Here is a 12,876-nt window from a genome sequence, read left to right as displayed (position 1 = left end):
GGAGAGATTGACTAAATGTAAATAATTTTATTCATTTTGAATCTTAAATTTGGTAAGTTGTGTGACATGCGTGTTCACTTACAGTGAAACGTCATTAATTCGTTGGAGGAATCGACCATATATTGAATTATTTGAAGCGCCTCCAAATTATTAGTAATGGCGGGTGGGGATTTTGTCGTACACTCACATCGTCTTACTTTGTAGTCGATGTATGGAGTTGGCATGGCTGCTCTTTATGTGATGCGAGAACGGTCATCGTGACTGCGGTGAAATAAGTATGCGTCATGTTCATGAGACAATGTGGCTTTCCACTTTACTCACTGGAAAGTTCCATTACTTTTATCTATAAATAATACATCCTCTGATATCTCGTGACACGGAAATCTTTATCCCGTGCACGGAAACAGATGTAATGTGCTTCGGATTTGCCAGTGAATAGTTTCTAAATAAATTTCATATACCGTATTCGACGTAATAAGCGCCCAAGGCGCTCTCAAAATTAGAAATAGGGGGCGCTTATTTGAATATTATTTTGAGTTGAAAGATCGTAAATTTCGTGGTTTATGCTAACAGCCTGAAATGTTTACATACGACAGATATGTTTCCAGAATTTAATTGCCCATAATTAAGGGTGATATAACACACGAGTGTGTATTATACACGAATAAATAAGTCCTGTGTACATTGATCAATCGGAAGGGGTGCTGATTGGGATTGTTCACTAGCCAATATATTAGCAAATATCGCCGTGGGCGCTTATTAGAGCGGGGCGCTTATTACGTCGAATACGGTATGTTCACCATACATTTGTATATGATACATTACTGGGTACACGAAAAAGTACTCTTTTTAGTTTCACCCTTGAATGAGTCTAGTTTGTTTATGATGAAGTCAGCAATGTAACTGCTGTATGTCAGTGGTTGACACGTTATCGGATTACAATAGTCACACAGTCAGCCGGATCAAACATATCGCATGACCAGGAAGTTCTAGTCGTTTTAACGTGTAATGCACACAAGGAAATAACACAACGGAATACCCGTGAATTCAGCAAATCAACTAATTTATTGAATGAAACAAATTTAATAAAAAGCATTTTTGCATTATAAAGAGCGTTTAAAATAGAATTCAATACTCCTGGCAACAACCTAGTGATCGCACAATGGTGATAACTGGTTTAAAGTGGGTTGATAAAGAGCCCTTGCTGACCACAGTATTACAGACCAGAGCATAAGTAGTATTACAGACCAGAGCATAAGTACTATTACAGACCAGAACACAAGTAGTATTACAGACCAGAGCATAAGTAGTATTACAGACCAGAGCATAAATACTATTACAGACCAGAACATAAGTAGTATTACAGACCAGAACATAAGTAGTATTACAGACCAGAACATAAGTAGTATTACAGACCAGAACATAAGTAGTATTACAGACCAGAACGTAAGTAGTATTACAGACCAGAACACAAGTAGTATTACAGACCAGAACACAAGTAGTATTACAGACCAGAACATAAGTAGTATTACAGACCAGAACATAAGTAGTATTACAGACCAGAACGTAAGTAGTATTACAGACCAGAACACAAGTAGTATTACAGAGCAGAACATAAGTAGTATTACAGACCAGAGCATAAGTACTATTACAGACCAGAACATAAGTAGTATTACAGACCAGAGCATAAGTAGTATTACAGACCAGAGCATAAGTACTATTACAGACCAGAGCATAAGTAGTATTACAGACCAGAACGTAAGTAGTATTACAGACCAGAACAAAAGTACTATTACATGCCAGAGCATAAGTAGTATTACAGACCAGAGCATAAGAAGTATTACAGACCAGAACATAAGTAGTATTACAGACCAGAGCATAAGTAGTATTACAGACCAGAGCATAAGTACTATTACAGGCCAGAACATAAGTAGTATTACAGACCAGAGCATAAGTAGTATTACAGACCAGAACAAAAGTACTATTACAGGCCAGAACACAAATACTATTACAGACCAGAACATAAGTAGTATTACAGACCAGAGCATAAGTAGTATTACAGACAAGAACAAAAGTACTATTTCAGGCCAGAACACAAATACTATTACAGACCAGAACATAAGTAGTATTACAGACCAGAGCATAAGTAGTATTACAGACAAGAACAAAAGTACTATTACAGGCCAGAACACAAATACTATTACAGACAAGAACACAAGTACTATTACAAGCCAGAACACAAGTACTATTACAGACCAAAACATAAGTAGTATTACAGACCACAGCATAAGTAGTATTACAGACCAGAACACACAGGTACTATTACAGACCAGAACATAAGTAGTATATAGCACGGGTATGGTGCTAACAAACCTAGAAACATAATCGGGGCGAACCGGGATTCGAACCCACAATCATAGGTTTCTGGCGTGCCCAAGGGACGCAACTCTGCACAGCGAATCGCGGCGCCCTAGACGACTGAGCCACCCGTGCCCCCCCTCCCCCCCCCCCCCCCCGGACCCAACAGAGCACCATTATGATCAAAACGTGTATTCGTGTCAGTAAACACACATTTACTCGGGTAAATAAGATAAGACTGAATAAAAAATAATAAAATAATACATCAAAACAAGCCACCTATTTACATCTATCTATGACAGTCCAGTGTTCGTGCATTTAGCAACTAATCGTGGATCCTCGATGAAAACGTTATAGGTTACTACAATTCCCTTTCTGTCTGATCTAGACACGCACGTGTTGCGGTATGTTAGATCACTGGGATATTAATACCCCTATACTAAACAATAAATCCTGGACAAATAGAGGGATTTTCATGAGTACATCGCACTATACGCGCATACTCCTGAAGGAGTGCAACACAGATATATATCACATGCGTTGGTCTATGTCAACTTACGGTGCTTTAATGAAGCATCTCAGGTCGTAGTTCAGCCAGTGGAACGTGATTAATGTGTAAACATCACGTCACAGAAAAGGAAACAGTCACGGTACAACAATGTTACCTCGATCTGCCATCATTGATTTCATGTCAATGTTCAGCCATATCACGATCTTCCGGTTTGTTAACAGATGTTGATAACATATTATCTAAAGTACTCACGAAAATGAAAAAACCCTGTTTTTTCGATCTCAGATTTTAAATAAATACAGTTAATATACAAAATTTATAAATATTCAAACAACTCAATTAGTACTAATTGGGCCTTGGCACACATACAGCGTATCAAAGGTTTTAATGTCTTTTTACACGTAAAAGTGTGTAAAAATATGAACAAAACAGACTATTGTGAAACTGAGCATAATCAGTTGTTAGTAGATCAAGGTGAATGTCCATGACCTATGACACCTTGACGAGAGGTGAAAACAGGTGCTTGAAACCCACGTGCATGTGATTTGTCAGTGGTTAGTGATTTGTGAGTGGCATTGTTGTATAGTGAATCATTGTCAAAATATCAGAACGTAAAGGTAACATATTCCCTTCTCAAACAACAACTTACATGTATTATGTACATAAACATAGCTGTTATTTTTATTGTTGTTTTGATAACTTATTTCCAGGCTAATGTGCATAATGCCTATAGCCTGTCTCTGCCATGTCAATTTGGACTTAGTTTCATTTTTGAATGTTGAAAGTGCCTACAAATTACCTCCTGTAAAGTACATTTTGTATTGAGCACTGAGATAAAACTAGCAAATCCAGACTAGTACTTTTCCAGTTGTTTTGTTATTTCGTATTTACATCTACGTAATGCTTTGTGTCGATTATTAAATCCAGCAAAACAGTTTTTTTTTATTTCCATGAGTACTTTAGTTCGACAGGTGATGGAGACGGTTGCAGCACTACCGTTGGTTCTTTACACAAACATTTCCTTCTCAGGACGAAGATAACGCCGATGATAACAGCTATGATGATAACAGCTATGATGATAACAGCTATGATAACAACAGCTATGATGATAACAGCTATGATGATAACAGCTATGATAACTGCAATGGTGATAACAGCTATGATGATAACAGCTATGATAATAACGGCTATGATGATAACAGCTATGATGATATCAGCTATGATAACTGCAATGATGATAACAGCTTTGATAACAACAGCTATGATGATAACAGCTATGATGATAACAGCTATGATAAGAACAGCTATGATGATAACAGCTATGATGATAACAGCTATGATAACTGCAATGATGATAACAGCTATGATGATAACAGCTATGATGATAACTGCAATGATGATAACAGCTATGATGATAACAGCTATGATAACTGCAATGATGATAACAGCTATGATGATAACTGCAATGATGATAACAGCTATGATGATAACAGCTATGATGATAACAGCTATGATAACTGCAATGATAAGAACAGCTATGATGATAACAGCTATGATGATAACAGCTATGATAACTGCAATGATGATAACAGCTATGATGATAACAGCTATGATGATAACAGCAATGATGATAACAGCTGTGATGATAACAGGAACTGGGTTCATAACAATAAGAGGCGTAGAACTTAACACTAAGAACTTTGTATTGTAACTGATGGAAATATCCATAATGACATACACAAATAATACTTAATGACATAATGACGAAGCCAACTATTTACGTTTTCAACAGATATAAACCTTCATGTTCAGCATATTAAGTCTTATTTCAGCCAATGGAACGTGATAAATGTCTAACCATCCACGAGACAGAAGGGGCAGAGGAAACAGGCGCGCCCGGTACAATGTTACCTCAATCTGTCAACAATGAGTCCATTTCAATGTTCGTCAATATCAAGAGTTCCATCTTCAGCTTTGTTAACAGACGTTGTTAACATTGAAACTGTATCGTGAGATGGTGGAGGCTGATTATTCTCTCGCGTTGGCTTCTTACGTTTCTTTCTTAGGAAGAGGATCACAAAGATGATAACTACGACGATGACGAAAATAATGGCAACTGTGATCCCAACACTAACCCCCGTATGGCTGTCAGACTCCTCTGTGTCCCGTCCATCTGATGTGGGAGGAACACTGAATTGTGTTGAGGATGTCGTGATGTTAGACCGTGCGTCTGCAGGACAGTGATAGGGAAAAACTTAAAACCTCCCTAAACAATGATTATGTACTTACTTAGGATGATTTAATATTATTGTGACATATCAGCTGATCAATATACGTGTATATGCTATTGAGAAATGTCCAGTTGAAGATGCAGTGCTACACATGTAAGCATACAAAATCATCGTAAACAAAATGAAAAGCATGATACCAAACTGGAATGGTTCATGATAGACTAAGACAATAACAGCAAAGTTGCAGACACCTGTGGTTCCTGCCCTGTGATAGTATGATAGCATTTTGTTCTTACCCTGTGCCAGTCGATGTACACCCTCACAGGACACGTTCCAGCTGCTGCCACCACAAGCGTACATCAGACTGACCTCCCCAAAGTGTGGGCCTGTTACAAGGAACTCTGTGGTCCATACTGTGGTATTAACAACTGTGTGGTTGGTGAGGGTGATGTTGACGCTTCCAGTTGTCAGCGTAACTAGAAACGGCTCAGAGCAGTAGCCTCTTGAAAGGTGCACAGACAGTGCTAGTTTGTCGCCCTCGTTGAGCGAGCTGATGTTCTTGTCGCTGGTTACGTCACACGTTGGTATCTCTGAAAGTTATGATGCACATAATGGACAATGATAACAAAAACCTGACACAGAAAAACAAATATACTGATTTCTTTACCCATTGATTGAGAATCTACTTAATATCTTCACAGTTTTGTACCCTTTTCCAGGAATTCAGCTGTGCGTTAGTGGTGAGTTGGTATTTGGGATGTAACACGTGACGATTTAAGTTAGTGAGTTGGGTTTAACGCCGCTTTCAACAGTATTCCAGTTTTATCACGACGTGTAGCTTAATGTGGGAGGAAAGCCCGAGGTAATGCAGGTCTCAGACGTTTACCACTTCGGTGAAACCCACGAGCAGGGGTATGATGCTGACAAACCTAGAAAACATAATCGGGGCGAACCGGGATTCGAACCCACAATCATAGGTTTCTGGCGTGCCCAAGGGACGCAACTCTGCACGGCGAATCGCGGCACCTTAGACGACTGGGCCACCCGTGCCCCCCGATTTAAGAAAATGTTCGTCATTACGAGTAGCATTTGCGTGATCCGGATATGCTGGTTCTTGTGATGCTTTTATTTATGTCCGGACCTAAAGATTCAGTTATGTATTTACATTTTTGTATTTTAATAATACTTGTGATAATGTGCAACACTTATCGGACATCATATTAAGCTTGGACTAAGGTTAGGTTTATACTTAGGCGCCAAAGTGACTTAGATCAACTGTTCATATTTACCAACAACAGTCACGTGACAAGTCTCAGGGTATGGATCATCTGCATCGTCGACACATTTCCAAACACCCCCATGTGACCGCCGTGTCTTGGGTACAGTGAGAACACTGCACGTCGTGTTGATGACTGATGCCGCGAAGTTACCCACTGGTATACACCTTCCGCCTGCCAGATCACACGACGCGGCAGTGGTTCTTCTCGGTGTTGCGTAGGAGTGAGCTTTTGCAGCAGCGTCAACGTAACATGTCAGAATCATTGACGAGCCCAGTTCAACCATTTGAGGACAGTGAAATTTGGATGTGCCTTTGAGAAAAACATCACAAAAAATGACATCATTGACATGAACTATTTTGAGACATTATTATCCTGACAACGTATGGAGTACACTGAACAGAGCAGAAGAATATGATTGATTTTACCCAGCCAAATATCACACTTCCCAAATACAAACTTTATGAACAAAGTCGTCTACCACTATGTATATCGTAATCAGGTATTCTGTGCTTTACCTTTGTCCTTAAAGGGGGCACGGGTGGCCCAGTCGTCTAAGGCGCCGCGATTCGTTGTACAGAGTTGCGTCCCTTGGGCACGCCAGAAACCTATGATTGTGGGTTCGAATCCCGGTTCGAACCGATTATGTTTCTTGGTCAGCATCATACCCCCTACTCGTGGGTTTCACCGAAGTGGTTAACGTCTGAGACCTGCATCACTTCGGGCTTTCCTCCCACATTAAGTTGACACGCCGCGATATAACTGGAATACTGTTACAAGCGGCGTTTAACCCAACACACTCACTTTGTCCTTAAATAACTCTGGATATATGATAAATAATGAGGTTAGTAAATGATAAATATGTAATGAAAGAAGAATATAACCTACAGTAGACGGTTGTCATGAAAACTAAAATAAAGATGGTAGATCGCCGGTACCAAGTACATCGACTGCCTCTCTGGGGGACTGGCATCTGTAAACACGTACATGGAGATCAGTTGTCACATATTCAAAGGTGAGGTTAAATGGTTTCAAGGTCGTGTTCAAATTCATTGCAATTATATAGCGACGTGCATGCACGTGTGTGTGGCTTGTGTTTCCGGACGTATGCGTGTTTCAAAGTGCTTGCCCACTTGGATAGCATGCACAGTACATATGTACTGACTATGGTGGTCGATAGGGGGGACATCGCTTTCTCGCTCTATCGCTTTCTCGCTCAATCACTTTCTCGCCCTATCGCTTTGTCGCTTTCTCGCGGGAAGACAATATCCCCTCTTGACCCCTAAAAGCGGCGTAAAACCATACTGATCACTCACTAAACATAATTAAACTGTACAAACGAAGGTGGTTTTAAAACAATCCACGGATGTCTGCGTAAAATGCAATTGTTTGTTTTATGGCCCTATTTAGGTTTATGTGATCATGACGCCGATGGTGCCGCCAAAGCGCGTGGCGGGTCATGGTAATACGCTCTAAATTAATCAGTTTAAAATATATATATTTCAAAAGAACTCTATAGTTAATCAGTCATGGCCCTTTGTTTTGCAAAATACCATCTTATAATTGTGAGTGTTCTTTAACTTGTTTTGAGTAGAATAATATGATGCTACATTGTGTCATACTATTGTACGTAAATATTCCTTTTGACATTTGATTTATGATCAACTTGTGTTGTGGCTCTTGTCTTGTGCAAATCTACAAGAATATTCCCTTGCACATAATAATTTGATTAACACCACAGTTAACGTTGATAACAATATGAATGCACAACTGTGATTATCTATGACGCGTGTAAAATCAGCTATCATTCTAATATTTCATGTATATATATTTTGAATATAGTTTTGTCAAAATCAGATACAGTAAACTATGGTTATAACGAACTCAAAGGGACCACTAAGTTTAGTTCGTTATAACCGTAGCTCGTTATAAGCATATATAAGCATAACGACAGTAAATAGTCGGGACAAAAAAGTAGGTTCGTTATATCCGTCAGTTCGTTATATGTGGGTTTCTGTATGTGGGTTGGTGGCCTGGGTTGGTGCGTGTGCGTGCGTGTGTGCGTGCGTGTGTGCGTGCGTGCGCGTGCGTGCGTGCGTGCGTGCGTGCGTGCGTGCGTGCGTGTGTGCGTGCGTGCGTGCATATATGTCTGACTCACTGTCTGTGTTCCTGGTGTATATATGATAGAAGATTACATAACTCACCCCAGAACGCACAATTGATAACAACCATACAGTTCAATAGCTAGAGAATTGTTAAATAAATATAAATATTCCTGCTTGACCAAAGAGAGCAAATCTCGTCTCACCAGGTGGGAAAGTTAAACTCTATTTAACAAGCACATTAGCATGAAATGTCATTCCCGGAGACAGTTTGATCGAAAGGAATTATAAGAAACGAGTTGTTTTTAAATATTATGTACAACGCATTATATTTCTATTGTCCAAGGAATGAGGTTAAGGGTTAATAACGCTCTCAAATGTCGTGACTTAAAGTAAAGACTTATATCTAATCGATCTATATTTTTAAGGGAAACATAACTGTGTACATGTATAGCTTTTGTCTGCATAATGTACATGCATCTTCATCAATATAATTGTCATCCCTTAATCGGACAAGCACATATTCGACTTCAATCCAAATCTGTTGACCTTCAAAACAATTCATAAGACAATGCAAACAATACAAACAGTGGCTGATAATACGGACAATGATCTGAATGTAATTCATTGTTTGTTGCAGTTCAATGTATCTTTTAAAGCTTCATTTTTAAGATTGATGGAAGAATGGGGTGGCATTATGCATACAATCAACATATGAATAACGACTATTCTGTTGTAGTCTGTGAATCTTGCTAATTTACTACACCACAAGAAAATAAACACATACTTGTATACAAACTAAACTTGAGATACCACACTCTATTTATGTCTACCATATTTATGTTCTACAAAATTTGAAAAATGCTAGGTATAAGGGTCAAAATAGCGGTGAGAATTATAGGCATGGATCAGTGAATATCAGCAAAAAATAATTAATTTACGACATTATGGGAAATATCGCTTTCTCACTTTCATATGAAAGACTCGGTTGTTTTTTAACGTCTTCTGAATAGTATGTACTGTAAATCTTGAAATTAAGTAAGGATAAGAATTTATGGATGAACAACAGTTACTTCTTTATTACAATTAAGAGCGACGTTTCGGTGTAGGTTCTGACAACGTTATCAAGCAAGTGAGTTAATTAAATGCAAAAATGCGACTAGACTAATTTAACTTTGCATTCATGTCTCAGAAATGACTTTTGATAAGACGGCCTTCCTGCACACATTTCCACATTACGGTTTATTGAGAACAATATGTCACTCAAACATTAGAAAATACATACTGGACATCCGATGAGTTAGCATTGCTGGGGTGAGGACTTCCTGTTTGATGACATCTTTGCTTTTAGGAAAACACTATTGTTTGTAGGGAAGTACACTACACAGCGCTATCAGGCAGTGTTATTTGCTGATTGTATTGATTACTGGGTCTTACACAGATCTGTGGATTGTTGTAAAAGTACCTACGTCTGTACAGTTAAATTATGTTTAAGTAGATAGTGAGAACATTTCGACATTCCCTCCATATACATAATTTGAAATGCGAAATATCTCAGCTCTATTTTATGATCTGAGTAAGGATACGATATATGGATGAACAACTTCTTTATTGCAATTGGGAGCGACGTTTCGGTGTCGGTTCTGACACCGTTATCAAGAAAGTGATGTACAGAGTGTGGTTGACAAGTATATGTACAGGTAGGGGGCAGTGTTTATACAGTTGGGTAGATTAAGTTGGAGTGGAGAAGCATGTTATGTACACAAAAAGGTGAAGCCTCTATTGCGATTAAAACCCACTTCAGCCTGTTTTTGGCAGAGCGACAATGCGACAACGTGACAATTTCCCTTCTAGGATTCCATAGTTATGGTACGGAGAGCATGGCGTAATAAACAAACAACTGCATGACATGTTATAATCGTCTACATATGGACGTTAAAAGAGCAGCACAAGTAAGTAAGTGAATGACTTCTGGTTGAACGCGTCTTTGAGAGAGTAAATTTGGTTTAACGCTGCCTTTGACCAGAAGTCCAGTTATATCACGGCGTGTCAGCTGGATGTGGGAGAAAAGCCTGAAGGGATGAAAAACTCAGACGTTTACTTTGGTGAAACCCACGAGCCCGGGTATGGTGCTGACAACTGGGATTCAAACTCACGATCATAGGTTTCTGGTGTGCCCAGGGGATGCAACTCTGCACAGCGAATTGCGGCGCCAACCTTGCCCCCTGTTATATCCGTTCACCTTTTCAGTTTTTGATAGTGATTCGTACAAAAGTCTACTAGGAGATATTTGCTTGATCTCGTACAACAGATATCTCCCATGTCAGTCAGCGTAGAATGACAGACAGACCACGAGCCAAGCTTATCCCCAGGAGTTCAGTAAATACAGCAGAAAGGTTAGTTGTAAATAATGGAAACATAACGAAATATATACATACGTTAGTCGTCAAAGGTGGCAATACTCGGATTCCTGAACCAGCAAACTGCAAACATCGGGTAAACTAATATATCGTGATAATCTACTTCGTCATGTACAGATTTGTAAACCAATTGCACAGTTTCTCTTATCAGCTGATCCTGGTTTCTGTTTATTGTTACTGTTACAGTATGCACTGCTTTATTTACGAGTGCTACATTCATCAAATCAATACACGCATAAAAGATAGTGAGAATGAACACATTCAATACAGATGTAATATATTTGAATGAACTGTGTTTGTCACTTGTTCGTTTGCTGGTGTTGTGCACAATGTCATGGAAAAGAAATTAAAAGCAGAATGCACGTGCAGTGATGATGACTATGAACGGTGAAACGGCAGTCAACATTTGTCACACGTTTGGCGACGTATTGGAAGTGGGAAAATGTCGTCACTTAAAGCTGCCCATTGCCACATCGCCGAAGGACGTCTTGAAGATGGCGAGTCCCAGTCCGCAGTTGCACGACATTTCAACGTACACCCGAGCACAATATCCCGTTTATGGGATCGGTATACCCGCCTCAATTCAAACCAAGATCTCGTCCTAGAAGTGGTAGACCAATAGTCACCGCCCCTGCACATGATAACTAGGAGATACGAAACTTCTTGAGACTGAAAGGATCACTCATGCATACCCAGTTTCAACCAGTTTCTATCTAGTTTTAATACAGACTGATTGTCTATTACACTGGTCTGAGTTTGCAATCGGTTGGGTGAATCAACGTGCGTGCGTGCGTGCGTGCGCGCGCGTGTCCAGTTCTTCTTGTATCCCCTAATTCCGGTATGGTGGCAACACGCACATTAGTACAACACTTTCACAGCCAGGCATGGAACCACCGACCTCCAAATCTCACAGCTAATGCTTTATCCTCAAGATCCCGCACACACCGTGTTGACCATGTACTTATATAAACCTTCTGGCTATTTGTGTAACTCGATATGGAGTTTTTGAAATTGTGGCAACACCTTGTAACACCTCGTAGGAATTTTACAGAATTTCGGAAACAACCGCTTTCTGATCTTCACTTTCACGCTTGTACACACGCACGGCTTCGCTACGATGCCCAGTTTGGTCACAAATGGTCTGCTCGTCCATGTTAGCTTGGTCGAGACGAGTGGCAGCAGTCGCGCGAAGCGAGTGGTTAGTTTTCTTCCCAACGATGCCAGCCTTGACACACAGCTTCTTGATTGTACCCCCTAACGTGTTGTGGCCAACCGGCATACTATGGTACAACTGCGAGTCGCTCGGCATCCTCAGGGGTGTCAAGTTAAAGCATCCCTTTCCTCTGGGAGAGTTTTCGGGCTAAAATAGATTAAAATAACACGGAGACATAAAGATAAAATAAAATAAACCATTAAGAATGTACAACTTAGGATTTAACTTAATACTTTACGTGACAAAGCGATCAAAGTTAAGACATTTAATTTCAATATTGGTAGCATTTGAAGTTTTTTCTGAATTCATAAAGATTTTTATTCAACAGGTTGGGGCTACCCCTGAAATGAAGGAAATGGACCCACCTGAGTGAAACACCCCCAATTGAGTGAATACACGCACCCACAAACCCCTATAAAAAGGTGAAAAATCCACATGCACCTTGCGGCGTCTGAACAAAACGTCGCAAGATGGTAAGTCACTTTTGATCAGTACGGTACTACATTCTCCACTATGCGACACATGCCGACATGAACACGTGCCTCGGTACATGCGTTGATAAACATTTAGAAACAGACATTCACGCGTTTACAACAACTCAGACCTGTCACATCGCTATAACGCTACGATACAACTCACAATTTACACAAGAACGGCATTAATATCCCCTCTCAACACACACTAACCTGCCGGAAACGATGGCCGCTCATGTCACTCGCCAACTGCGAAAGAGCACTCATCGTCAGAGATGTGGTCAGGAACTG

General features: G+C 39.8%; 2 protein-coding genes across 2 annotated transcripts; one reads left to right on the top strand and one right to left on the bottom strand.

Annotated features, from left to right (window-relative positions):
- Positions 1-156: 156 nt before the first annotated feature.
- Positions 157-4,558, top strand: LOC124112979 (probable serine/threonine-protein kinase clkA). Its single transcript, XM_046473190.2, has 2 exons — positions 157-177; positions 3,899-4,558. Exons 1-2 carry the CDS (start codon positions 157-159, stop codon positions 4,556-4,558), a joined length of 681 nt encoding a protein of 226 aa, XP_046329146.2.
- On the bottom strand, positions 3,754-11,948 carry LOC124112999. The gene is made up of 5 exons (XM_046473218.2): positions 10,918-11,948; positions 7,266-7,350; positions 6,390-6,689; positions 5,397-5,690; positions 3,754-5,099 (listed from the first exon to the last, which is right to left on the bottom strand). The coding sequence occupies exons 2-5, from the start codon at positions 7,348-7,350 to the stop codon at positions 4,807-4,809; spliced, it is 972 nt and encodes a 323-aa protein (XP_046329174.2). The 5' UTR covers positions 10,918-11,948; the 3' UTR covers positions 3,754-4,806.
- Positions 11,949-12,876: the final 928 nt, after the last annotated feature.

This window comes from Haliotis rufescens, unplaced genomic scaffold (assembly GCF_023055435.1).
Source record: "Haliotis rufescens isolate VD_foot unplaced genomic scaffold, xgHalRufe1.0.p SCAF_18, whole genome shotgun sequence".
NCBI lineage: Eukaryota > Metazoa > Mollusca > Gastropoda > Lepetellida > Haliotidae > Haliotis > Haliotis rufescens.
The sequence above is the reverse complement of the archived record's forward strand: the minus strand, read 5'-3'. Positions and strand labels throughout refer to the sequence as shown.

What these genes read in the sequence shown, in the direction of transcription:
- LOC124112979 (XM_046473190.2), top strand. Translation starts at nt 157, where the DNA reads ATGGCGGGTGGGGATTTTGTC. An exon ending in TGGCGGGTGGGGATTTTGTC is followed by an intron (nt 178 to 3,898) that starts GTACACTCACAT and finishes TTTCCTTCTCAG; the next exon opens with GACGAAGATAACGCCGATGA.
- LOC124112999 (XM_046473218.2), bottom strand. Translation starts at nt 7,350, where the DNA reads ATGCCAGTCCCCCAGAGAGGCAGTCGATGTACTTGGTACCGGCGATCT. An exon ending in TTTCATGACAACCGTCTACT is followed by an intron (nt 6,690 to 7,265) that starts GTAGGTTATATT and finishes TTTTTCTCAAAG; the next exon opens with GCACATCCAAATTTCACTGT. An exon ending in TGTACATCGACTGGCACAGG is followed by an intron (nt 5,100 to 5,396) that starts GTAAGAACAAAA and finishes ACTGTCCTGCAG; the next exon opens with ACGCACGGTCTAACATCACG.